Source organism: Nicotiana sylvestris, chromosome 9 (assembly GCF_000393655.2).
Source record: "Nicotiana sylvestris chromosome 9, ASM39365v2, whole genome shotgun sequence".
Classification (NCBI taxonomy): Eukaryota; Viridiplantae; Streptophyta; class Magnoliopsida; order Solanales; family Solanaceae; genus Nicotiana; species Nicotiana sylvestris.
In genome coordinates this window covers 4,490,468-4,503,286 of record NC_091065.1, presented here as the reverse complement: position 1 = coordinate 4,503,286, position 12,819 = coordinate 4,490,468, and the positions used below count along the sequence as shown (strand labels likewise).

General features: G+C 40.9%; 1 protein-coding gene across 1 annotated transcript; it reads right to left on the bottom strand.

The window, feature by feature from the left end:
- Positions 1–4,489: 4,489 nt before the first annotated feature.
- On the bottom strand, positions 4,490–11,331 carry LOC138877190 (uncharacterized). The gene is made up of 8 exons (XM_070156781.1): positions 10,825–11,331; positions 10,489–10,617; positions 9,989–10,401; positions 8,620–8,744; positions 6,899–7,491; positions 6,431–6,781; positions 4,904–4,961; positions 4,490–4,788 (listed from the first exon to the last, which is right to left on the bottom strand). Exons 1-8 carry the CDS (start codon positions 11,329–11,331, stop codon positions 4,490–4,492), a joined length of 2,475 nt encoding a protein of 824 aa, XP_070012882.1.
- Positions 11,332–12,819: the final 1,488 nt, after the last annotated feature.

Below are 12,819 nucleotides of genomic sequence, written 5' to 3'. Positions count from 1 at the left end.
TTTTTCACTACACCCACAAGGGCATAAAGGAGTTTTTCCAATTAAAGGACAATCAGAACGAGATTTATTATTATTATTCAGAGTCGCCACTTGGGAGATTAATGGTGTCCCAAGTCATCGGTTGTATCCCAAACCGAGGAATAGTATGACTCTGTTAACAGTCCGCGAACCAGAAATATGAGTAAGGAATTCTGTTAACCCGGAAGAAGGTGTTAGGAATTCCCGAGTTTCGTGGTTCTAGCACGGTCGCTCACCTATTGTATTTGATTTTATTTGATTTTAATACATGCTAGCCTATGTGCCGCTTATTCGTAAACCGCTTTTATCATTATATTTTAAAAGAATTGCAATGTTGTGGAAATGCGTCTCGAACCACGTCGCAATCAATGCACCCATGGTTGTCAACACATTTCGACTCTGTTGAGATTTGGATTTGGGTCGCATCAATGCGCACCCGAGTTTAGGAATGTAATTTTATTAAAGTCGTGCTTAAAGAGTCTAGTGTATTATTATTTTGGGAAAAGCCGTGAAATTCGCTAAACGACCCTCCCGAATACATAGCGTTTATTGAGGGCCCCGCATTTCGGATTTTTTTTGACGAGGCTCGTCTCATCATTTTATTAAAAGGCCAACCTAAAAGAGACTACGATTTCTATTTTTATTTATCTCTGAAAAAACAAACCTACTTAATTTTACATTGAATTATACCAGGTTAGCTGAAAGTTGAAGCCCAACGTGAGCGGATGATGACTTAGACAACTATGGTGTTTCCAGCTTGGGATCGAGTCCCAGCAAAACAAATATATCTTCAGCGGCTACGATCAATGTCCAGTTCCCTACCACAACAGTGATTACTTGTCTAAAATTCTAAACAGTCTACTAATTGATGAGCTCAAACAATAATACTGGAACGATTAGCCTATGTCACTGCATTAATAATCAGAACAAATTCTTATGCCAGCTTTCCTTTTGATCTTACCAATTGCATTGCACGGAACCTGAACCGAATTAACTAAGCCCAATGAAAATATCTATTATAACTAGCCTAACAATCCACTTGAATTAGATAACACACTGAGTTAATCACGAATCGTGGCATTTCAAACTGCAACCTACTGTCTAATTTCAGAATTTTAAAACATGTTTAGACAACCAATTCAATTTAAAAGTCCATTTGTTCATACAGTCCCACTTTAGTCCAAAATATACAACAAACTCTGTTCGAATCTAGTTCAAATGATTACCCGAACTAATTTTATCCTACACAATTAAGCTGATGTCTAAGTCCAATTACAGTCAACGAATTACTACAAAAAACACAACAGAGGACATTTCAAATATAACAAAGCTAACTAGAGTAGTTAATTTGCAACAATAGAACCAATCTCAATTTATTTCATGTTCAAATCATGTGAAGCTACAGCCATGAGATCTCGAGTCGTGTACCTTGATATAAAGATTCAAAGAAGAAGAAAAGATCAGCAGTAGTGGATAACAGGCAACAACACTTTGAGATAACCAAACAGCAACAAATACATAGCCCAGAAAATCGAAGTATAGCCCAGAAAGAAGTTTGAAAATCAGACGAAGTGATGGATCAACTTGAATCAACTTCAAAACAAACCAAATAACCTTGGAAATCACTCAGAATGAACTCAACACTTTCAACCAGACCCAAGCTCAATCAAACTTAGCTTAATTGGACCTAATCTCAAGCGAAACCATCTCAAATTTTTCTGAATCCATAGCTTATCCGATTTTGAACTAGGAAACTGGAAATTGAACTGAAAATTCCAATGGAATAATAACTATTTTTTTTGGTTTTTCTATTAGCAATTCAGCCTTAATCAGACCAAAACAAACTAAACTAATTAGAACTAGTTAGACGACTAATCAAACTGAAGCCAAACATGAACTAAAATAACCGAACAACAATCAACAAGACCTTTGAACACCAAATCAAAAACACATAAAGACCCAAACAGAATTAATCTCGAATAAAGAATTAATATAGAGATTGAAAATAGAGTTGACTAACAAAAATATGTAATCACAATTATTCCTAACATTTATTCTAACAGAAATAAAACGAAAATTGAATTATTAAGCTAGACTAATAATAGAATTACGCAGAAATTTAAAGCAAGATTTAATTAAACTATCAAGAACCACAACTCATGAAAACAATAAAAAAATGATAAAAAACAAAAGAAACATTCACTGAGTTCGGACCCCATAAGGCCGCCTTGTCGAAATTGATTTCCCATTGATGTTATTTACCTAATTCATCAGAAATAGGCATATAGCATTAACCAAACATCAAATGACTTCAAAACCTCCCAAAACAGGCTCGACCCATTAACCCTAGATCCGCAATTCATTGAGTTTCACTAAGATTCAAGGGATTTTGGTTGGGGATTAAGGGTGAGGGGGTCTGAGGATTGTGTGATGTAAATTTGGGTCGGTTTGGATGAGTTTGCGATTTGGGTCTGAACTTCGAACGAATATTCGAGAATTTGGATTGTGATTCGAGGGAGAGGGTTATGGGGGTTGGAAAGAGGAGGAAAAGGGTTATGGGGGTTGGAGAGGGTTATGGGGGTTGGAAAGAGGAGGGAGAGGATTGTGAAATTTTTTGGGTCATTTGGATCTTCGCCGCCGGCGTGAGGCGATTTTCGGCCGGCAGCGGACGACGGAGGATGGCGGGGCCATGGCGGGGCCATGGCGGCCTGACGGTGGGTGGTGGTAAGTACGGGGATGGAAGGTTTGGTCTCTGAATTTGTAAAGTGAATTATTACAGTTTTATTTAAAAGGATTGAACACATCTGGACGGTTGTATTGAGGGGTATGGACGGTCCAGATTTCCCTACGCCAAAACGACGTCGTATCATATGTGATGGGGACTGGATCGGGTTGGGACTACTTGGGCTGGGTCAACGGGGGGTGCTAATTTGGGCTAAACGGTAATAATGCCAAAACGGCCTAACTTGATTTTCCAATTAAAGGCAACTTTTGTATTATTTTTCTGACTTTTAAAAAAGGTGCAAAAATTAAAATAAAGCCCTAGTGTATTTCAAAGCTAACTAATTAACTCCCAAAATTATTTAAAACTATTTCGTGACAAATTCACAATTAAAACACAAAATGAACTATTTTTGGTTATTTTCTTCCCATTTTGTTCTAAAAAAAATTAACCCCTAATTAATACTAAAACCTAAAATTAGATCCTAAATGCAAATATATTTTTTGTATTTTTCATATGAATTAAAATGCACAAATAAAATGCAAAAAATTATCAGAAAATAGCACAAAATTCACAAAATTGTGAAATAATAAAGAAATTATTTTATCTTGAATTTTTGGGAATTATTCATATATAGGGAAAAAATCACGTGCTCACAGCTGCTCCTCTTTACTCGGAAATATGAAAGGTTTTCGGGCAAAGATAAGTGAGCAAATACGAGCGATTTTTGCCCGTTTGAAAATTCTGTGTGAAGCATATTTGAAACGTTTGACCGCACCCTACTTCAGAGGTTGCCTACATATCTTGGGCTAAATAGGAATCAGGTCAGTGTAGTTCGGGAGTGTCTGGTAGCTGGGACTACCAGAAGCTGTGATTTCACTGCGATTGCTGCTGCTACTGCTTGTTGACCTCCCTTATTACATCGTGTCAAAAACAAAAGAAGCTAGCCTAAACTATGAACTATGCATTACAGAAAAGTCCTATCTAAATTCTTCAAACTTACTCTTGTACTTCCTGTTGCCTTGTTGTCTTGTGTTTTCTTGTTGAAACTCATTGTTGTTACTTCAAATCGTGAACTGAGATGTTATTCCTTCTCTCCAAATTGCTGAACTTGAATAATCTTGAACTCGAATGTATTCCTCTATTATCTGGGCGGGCTCCCAATTGCTGAAACTTGAACTATATGTCTCTGTTCTCCAGGCGGACTCCTGACTTCTGAATTTTGAAATTGAATGTATTCCTCTTTTACCCAGGCGGGCTCCTAACTACTGAACTTGAACTTGAATGTATTCCTCTGTTATCCAGGCGGGCTCCTGACTTCACAAAATAGACACAACAAAGAAAACTCTATTCTCTAGGCGGGCTACTGACTTCAAACTTGAAATGTATTCCTCTGTTATCCAGGCGGGCTCCTGACTTCACAAAATAAACCGAAAAAAGAAAAATATCTTCCCCAGTTTGGAAAACTGGGTACATGTTACCATATACTAATAAGAATTGAAAACTAAAACTTGAATTGCTATAAGAGTGAAGTGTAACTTTAAAATTTAAAGACTGAAATGTATTCCTCTGTTATAGGGGCGGGCTCCCCACTTCAAAACTTAAAATTTAAAGACTGAAATGTATTCCCTTGTTATAAGGGCGGGCTCCCCACTTAAAAACTTAAAATTTTGTCCTAAACATGCAAACTTTGAGACTACCCTACATTTTCCTATGTTATTCTTCTTTATCTTGTGTTTTAACCATACCTCACTTGCAGTCAAACCTGATTACTACTTGCTTTTCCCTTATGGAGAATTCCTCTTGAACAAACAACTTTTCTGCCCCTGTTTCAATCAAAGCAAATTTCGTTAGTTTAAAATGGTTGTTAGTTGATGGCATTCTTGCTGAAAAATCCTTCAACTGCCTTGCTTTGTGTTGACTGAATTCCTTGAACTGACCCTGAACCGCTTGACTTTCTGACTGACTTTCAAATTCCCTAACCTCTGACAACCCGACCGTCGTGTACCCGTGCTGTTGTTTCATACCTCTGACCCTTTGGTCTGAACCTTTACATTTACCACAACATTTTCCAATTATTCCACCGATGAAAGTCCCGACGACCTCCCCTATTCTACTTTACATCATGTTGTGATTGACATGCTCTGACCATATTATGATTACCATTTTCGGAAGCTAGTAGTGAGCTTTGAAATCCTTTCCCTCTTGCTTTGAACAAAAACTAACATTGGAACATTTTAGATAGACGAAACCCCCAAAAGAAAATGAATTGCAATGATTTTACGAATTAAGGATAAGAAGAATCCAAAACCGGATGACTGTTAAAAGGAAAAAAAAGAGAAACTTATCTAACCGGAACAACTGGTACCAATGATCATGACATGCATTTCGGACTAAACGGCCCAATCGGTCCAACTAACCAGCTTTCAGTTGCCATACTTTATTGCCTCAGAATTTCCATCACTTGATTACTTCACCCAAACCTTAACCTTGTTCATCCTGCGGTGCCTTGAAAGATTTTCACTAGCATACCTCTTTCATTAATCATTTCTCAACTCACTTTCGCCTCAAGGTGCCCGCGAGGGTTTTCACTAATAAGACTTTCTCGTTTTATTCTTTCTCTTAACTCCCATCGCCTTACAGTGTCTGTGCAGGTTTTCACCAATAAGACTCTCTCATTTTTATCTTTTTGCTTTTCTTGCTTGAACCAGAGTGTTGCCCCAAACATGAATCACCTTTACCTGCTTGACTTGGCATTTCTCAGAGATTGATCAGAAGGTCTTTCTTGGACCGTAATGTGGGCTTTGGAAGGGGCTAGAAACAAAGGGTATGAAAGGCTCAAAATAATTTCAAAATGGGTTAAAATTACAACTTTCGAAATCGGATTTCTTACAACAACCACGACTTCTGCCCCAGTTTCTTGCTTGGGGACTTTTGGATTTCTATCTTGGTATGACTGAACCTCAGAGAGGCTGCCTATGTATCCTTTCGGGATCAAGTCAAACATAGTTCACGTTATAGAGACTACGTTGTTGTTTTTCTTTTCTACTCTTGTTTTCCTTTCTTTTCTTGATTTTCTTTTCTTTTCCCTTTCTTTTCTTTCTTCTTTTTACCTTCAATTTTCCTCTTCTTTTCTTTTCCTTCTTCTTCTTTGTTTTTCTTTTTTACTTTTGTTTTCATTTTCTTTTCTTCTGCATTCGTGTTTCTTAATGGTGCCATTGATTCCGAAAGAGGGATATGAAAGAGAATAAATAAGGCTCAAAGGGGATGACAAGGGGTAAAAGTATTTAGATAGCAGAACAAAATGCCTTCGTCATTTCAATCTTTAAAATATGCCAAATACAAGCAAGTACAATTAAAATAAAGAAATCATACATAGTTTCTCTTGACCGCATCGGAATTGATGGCCATTTCTACACATTTTTCTTCCACATCTGTCAGATATAGTGCGCCGTTATACAACACTCTGGTTACGACGAATGGTCCCTGCCAATTTGGAGCAAACTTTCCTTTTGCTTCGGCCCAATGAGGCAAAATACGTCTCAACACTAATTGTCCCACCTCAAACTTCCTTGGACGCACTTTCTTGTTATATGCTCTTGCCATTCTTTGCTGGTATAGCTGACCATGACACATGGATGCCAATCTCTTCTCGTCAATCCAACTCAACTGCTCAAGGTGGCATATCACCCATTCATCATCATCGATATCGGCCTCCGAAATGATTCTAAGAGATGGGATTTCCACTTCTGCGGGTATCACTGCTTCCGTGCCATACACCAAAGAGTAAGGGGTTGCCCCCACCGAGGTACGAATAGTGGTGCGGTATCCCAACAATGCAAAAGACAGCTTTTCATCCCACCGTCTAGATCCTTCCACCGTTTTCCGGAATATTTTCTTTATATTCTTATTGGCTGCCTCAACCACACCATTTGCCTTTGGGCGGTATGGAGTAGAATGATGATGAGTAATCTTGAAATGCTCACATGTCTTCTTCATCAGATGACTATTAAGATTAGCCCCATTGTCTGTGATAATCACCTTCGGTATCCCAAACCGACAAATAATGTTCGAATGCACAAAATCCACCACAACTTTCTTGGTCACAGACTTGAATGTCTTAGCTTCCACCCATTTGGTAAAATAATCTATAGGTACCAAAATGAACCTGTGCGCATTTGACGTTGCTGGCTCAATTGGCCCAATAACATCCATGCCCCATGCAACAAAAGGCCATGGTGTGGTCATTGTGTGTAATTCCGAGGATGGAAAATGAATCAAATCTCCATGCACCTGACACTGATGACATTTGCGTACATAGCTGATGCAATCCCGCTCCATCGTGAACCAATAATAACCTGCTCGGAGAATCTTCTTTGCTAAAACATACCCGCTCATATGAGGTCCACAAACTTTGGGATGTACCTCAGTCATGATAGATGTGGCTTGTCTCGCATCAATGCATCTCAACAACCCGAGGTCTGGAGTTCTTTTGTACAATACTCCTCCACTAAGGAAAAACCCGCTTGCCAACCGTCGAATTGTTCGTTTCTGATCACCTGTGTCATGTATCAGATACACACCCATCCTGATATATTCCTTGATGTCATGAAACCACGGATCATCGTCAAGTTCCTCTTCCACCACATTACAATAAGCGTGCTGATCGCGGACCCGAATCGGCAAAGGGTCCACGTAAGCCTTATCCGGATGGTGTAACATCGACGCCAGAGTAGCCAACGCATCAGCCACTTCATTATGAATCCTTGGAATGTGCTTGAATTCTATTGACTGAAACCGCTGACAAAGCTCATACAAACATTGTCGGTACAGTATAAGCTTTAAGTCCCGTGTTTCCCATTTTTCTTGAATTTGGTGTACCAGTAGGTCCGAGTTACCCATGACCAAGACTTCCTGGACACCCATATCTACAGATAATCTCAACCCCAAGATACATGCCTCATATTCTGACAAGTTGTTCGTACAATAGAAACGAAGCTGAGCTGTAACGGGGTAATGTTGCCCTGTTTTAGAGATAAGTACCGCTTATATTCCCACGCCTTTCATATTTGCAGCCCCATCAAAGAAAAGTTTCCATCCTGGTTTCTCAACTTGTTCCAACTCTTCAACATGCATCACCTCTTCATCAGGGAAATAAGTCTTCAAAGGTTCATAATCTTCATCAACCGGATTCTCGGCGTTATGGTCCGCCAAGGCCTGTGCTTTCATCGCAGTCCGAGTCATGTAGACAATGTCAAACTCTGTGAGCAGGATCTGCCACTTTTCAAGCCTCCCTGTGGGCATAGGCTTCTGAAAGATATTCTTTAACGGATCCAAATGAGATATGAGGTAAGTAGTATAAGATGACAAATAATGTTTCAGCTTCTGTGCCACCCAAGTTAGGGCGCAACATGTCCTTTCAAGACGAGTATACTTAACCTTGTAGGGTGTGAACTTCTTACTGGGGTAATAGATGGCCTTCTCCTTTCTTCCAGTGATATCATGTTGACCCAATACACAGCCGAACTAATTGTTCAATACCGTTAAATATAGAATCAAAGATCGCCCTGGTTCTGGCGGAACCAACACGGGTGGATTTGACAAATACCCCTTTATCTTATCAAATTCCTCCTGACATTCGTTTGTCCACTTGACCGCAACATCTTTCTTTAATAGCTTAAAGATAGGCTCACAAGTTGTCTTGAGCTGGGCGATGAACCTGCTGATATAATTCAATCTCCCCAGCAAACTCATCACCTCGGTCTTGTTCCTCGGAGGTGGCAATTCATGGATGGCCTTGATTTTTGATGGATCCAGTTCAATACCCCGGCGGCTGACTACGAACCCCAACAATTTTCCAGACGGCACCCCGAACGCACATTTTGCAGGATTAAGCTTGAGATTGTACCTGCGAAGCGTTGGGAAGAACTTTCTCAAATCCTTGACATGGTTAGATTGCTGTCTAGACTTTACAATCACATCGTCCACATACACCTCGATTTCCCTGTGTATCATATCATGGAATATTGTTGTCATTGCCCTCATATACGTTGCCCCAGCATTTTTCAAACCAAACGGCATGACCCGATAACAGTATGTTCCCCATGGCGTGATGAATGCCGTCTTTTCTGCATCTTCCTCGTCCATTAAAATCTGATGATAACCCGCGTAACAATCCACAAAAGAACCAATCTCATGTTTGGCGCAATTATCAATCAATATGTGGATGTTCGGCAGCGGAAAATTGTCTTTTGGACTTGCCTTGTTAAGATCCCGATAATCGATGCACACCCTGGTCTTGCCATATTTCTTAGGCACAGGCACAACATTAGCTAACCAGGTGAGATACCGTGGGACACGAATGACCTTCGCATCGAACTGCTTGGTAATCTCTTCTTTGATCTTTACACTTATGTCCGTTTTGAACTTTCTCAGCTTCTGCTTGACAGGGGGGAATGCCGGGTTAGTGGGCAATTTGTGAACCACTAAATCAGTACTTAGACCTGGCATATCATCATACGACCATGCAAAAATATCCTTGTACTCAAATAATGCTTTGATTATCTCCTCCTTGAGTTGTGGCTCCAGATGAACACTTATTTTAGTTTCATGGACATTGTCCTAGATTAACTGCTTTTGTGTCATTTAGGTTAGGTTTGGGTTTTTCTTCAAAGTGATTTAATTCTTTACTAATCTCCTTATAGTCCTCGTCACCGTCATATTCCACCTCATCATCACACTCTATTTCTTGTACTACTATTTCTGAGTTAGATTGGCTTTTAAAACTGGGCCGAAGATTCCTCATGCATGTCATGTCATTGATATCAACATAAAAAGAACTGTACAGAAAAAGAAAAGAAAAAAAATGGAAACAGAATTAGGAATTAAGAAAAGAAAAGGAATTGCATTTCATTGAATGTAAAGATAACAGGGTTTTAACTCATCCAAACGGACAGAACATAGTAACTGAATTACAAACCCTGGAATAATCCAGGTGAACAAAAGGAAAACAAAACCCACTATCGCGACTCCTTCCGAGATGGAAGAGGAGTGGCTTCCCAATTGTTGACATTAGCACGTGGCCCGATGTACTACATATCTTCTTTGCTCAACCCTTCCCCGGCCTCAACCATGTTCACCTCAGCAAATACCCTCTCAAACCCTTTCTCCAAGTTCCCATCCGCACCAATCAGTGGACCAGACACCTTTGCCAATAATTGCTTCCCGATACTTGGCCTGACGAAGGACCTGGACAGACGTGAAATTGGTTTGGGAAGAACCCAAACTCTTTTCTTCATCTTGCGGGCTCGTCTCACATACGCCGTCGTAGGCTTGAACCCCAACCCAAAGGTATCCAGATTCTTGGGCAAATAAACTGGCTGAACAATACCTTGCAAATCAGCACCCAACCCTTTGCCTGGTACAAACCCATTTTTCAACATTTCAGAGGCTAAAATGACAGTTGCAGCCATTATTCTAGGGACTGGGATGCTTTTCCCTTCAGGAAACTTTTGTACCGAGGCTATGTCAAAAACCTGGTAAACCCATGGCCCCTTATCATCATCAGTCTCTATGAAGGGTACGATGGCCTCACTTACAGTGCTCATGTTGTCTTCCCCATGTACTACGATCTCTTGTCTATCCCACTCGAATTTGACCATCTGATGTAGTGAAAAAGGCACCGCTTTGGCAGCGTGGATCTATGGTCGCCCCAACAAAAGATTATAAGACACCGCCATGTCTAACACCTGAAACGCCATGGTAAACTCCACCAAACCAATTTTCAATTCAAGTATGATGTCACCCAGTGTGTCTGTACCACCACCATCAAATCCTCGAACACAGATGTTATTCTTATGAATTCTGTCATTATCAACCTTCAACTTGTTCAATGTAGACAAAGGACAGATATTGGCACTGGACCCATTATCAATCATTACTCGAGTGACTACCGAATCTTCACATTTCACGGTCAAATAAAGAGCTTTATTATGTTCTGTACCCTCCACGGGCAATTCATCATCAGAAAATGTCACTCTATTTACCTCAAAGATTTTGTTCGCGATTTTCTCCAAATGATTCACTGAAATTTTATCGGAGACATGAGCTTCGTTCAATATCTTCATTAGAACCCGGCGATGTTCATATGAGTGGATAAGCAGTGAAAGCAACGAGATTTGGGTTGATGTTTTCCTTAGATGCTCAACAATAGAATAATCTTGCACTTTCATCTTTTTCAAAAACTCTTCTGCTTCTTCCTCCGTAACAGCTTTCTTAACTGACACCGGATTTTCCTTGGGATCCCTAACCTTTCTCAACTCTTCGGGGGCAAAACAACGTCCCGAGCGAGTTAAACCTTGTGTTTCACAAACTTCCTCTTTGATTTCCTTCCCCTTGTAGGTCACAACTACCTGCTCATGCTTCCATGGAACGACTTTACTGTCAATTACTGGTAACTGGTTTACTAGATTTATGACAACCGGTTCTATGTGAGCCCCTTTCACGACTACCGCAGGTGTGCGTGATACTCCCCGAACCACTACCTTGATCGACTCTGGTTTCTTCGCAACAATGGACGATCCTTTCCCCATCACCACAACTGGCTTGTTTTCTATGCTTTTCAACTAAACTGCTGGTTTCACACTAGCTGACTTTTCATTCACTTAGGCTTCGCTAGAACGGATCATCATGACCGTCTGTGAGGGCTTCTTAAGCTCTGCTCCCTTATGTATCAGTTCAATCATGTTGGCCTCATGATGAGCTGGCAATGGGTTCTGGTTGATATTGGGCGCCTCCGGGGCTTGAACCTCGATCCTGTTTGTGTCAATAAGCTCTTGCACAGCAGTTTTCAATCTCTAACATTTCTCAGTATCATATCCGGGAGCCCCTGAACAATACTCACAGCTCACTGAATGGTCCAGATTTCTAGGGAGGGGATTTGGCATTTTGGCCTCAGCCGGGTTCAACAGGCCTAACTGTCTTAGTTTGTGGAAAAGAGTGGTATAGGATTCTCCCAGAGGAGTGAATGTTTTCTGTTTCTGCATTCTCTCGTTTCTAAAAGCTTGGTTTGGGCGAAAGCCGGATCCTAGCCTATAAGCCCTCGGGTGTGGATATGTGAAGCTGGGTATGTGTTTTGGGTAGCCGGCACACGCCATTGCGCGTGAGCCGGAGGATGGGTATAAGTTTGGGCATGATGGATGGAAAAGTGTGGCTCTGGTGGTGGATAATAGTGTTGAGGAGGGCCATATGGGGTATACGGATAATTTGGGTGGTGGGGTATGGGTTGGTTGTAATAAGGTGAAGGGCTTATATACCTGGACCATGCTCCGGATTCGACAGTTGCAACCTCATCTTTCTTCTTCTTCCCAAGCACACCCCCAATGCCGTTTTTAATGGCTTGGGTGGTTTCTTTGATTACTGAATAACTTATGATCTTATTGGATTTGAGTCCCTCCTCAACCATGCCTCCGATTTTCACGACTTCATTAAAGGACTTGCCCACTGCTGACACCAAATGACCAAAATAGGTGGTCTCCAAAGCCTGCAAGAAATAATCAACCATTTCACTATCTTTCATCGGGGGGTCAACCCTCTCCACTTGCTCTCTCCAACGGAACCCATATTCTCGAAAGCTCTCACCGGGCTTCTTCTCGATCTTTGTCAATGACAGTCGATCTGGGATGATTTCAAGATTATACTGAAATTGACAGGCGAAGGCTTGGGCCAAGTCATCCCAGGTGTACCACCTGCTATGGTCTTGTCTAGTGTACCATTCCAATGCCGATCCGCTCAAACTTTGGCTGAAATATGCCATCAGCAATTCATCTATCCCTCCTGCTCCTCTCATCTTGCTACAGAATCCCCTTAAATGTGCTATTGGGTCGCCATGCCCGTCGTACAAATCAAACTTAGGCATCTTGAACCCGACCGGTAACTGAACATCTGGGAACAAACATAAATCTTTATAGGCCACACTTACTTGGCCCCTTAACCCCCTCATGTCTCGGAATGATTGCTCCAGGCTTTTGACCTTTCTGATCATCTCCTCCTGCTCAGGGTTTTAGGGCGGTTTCTCGGTG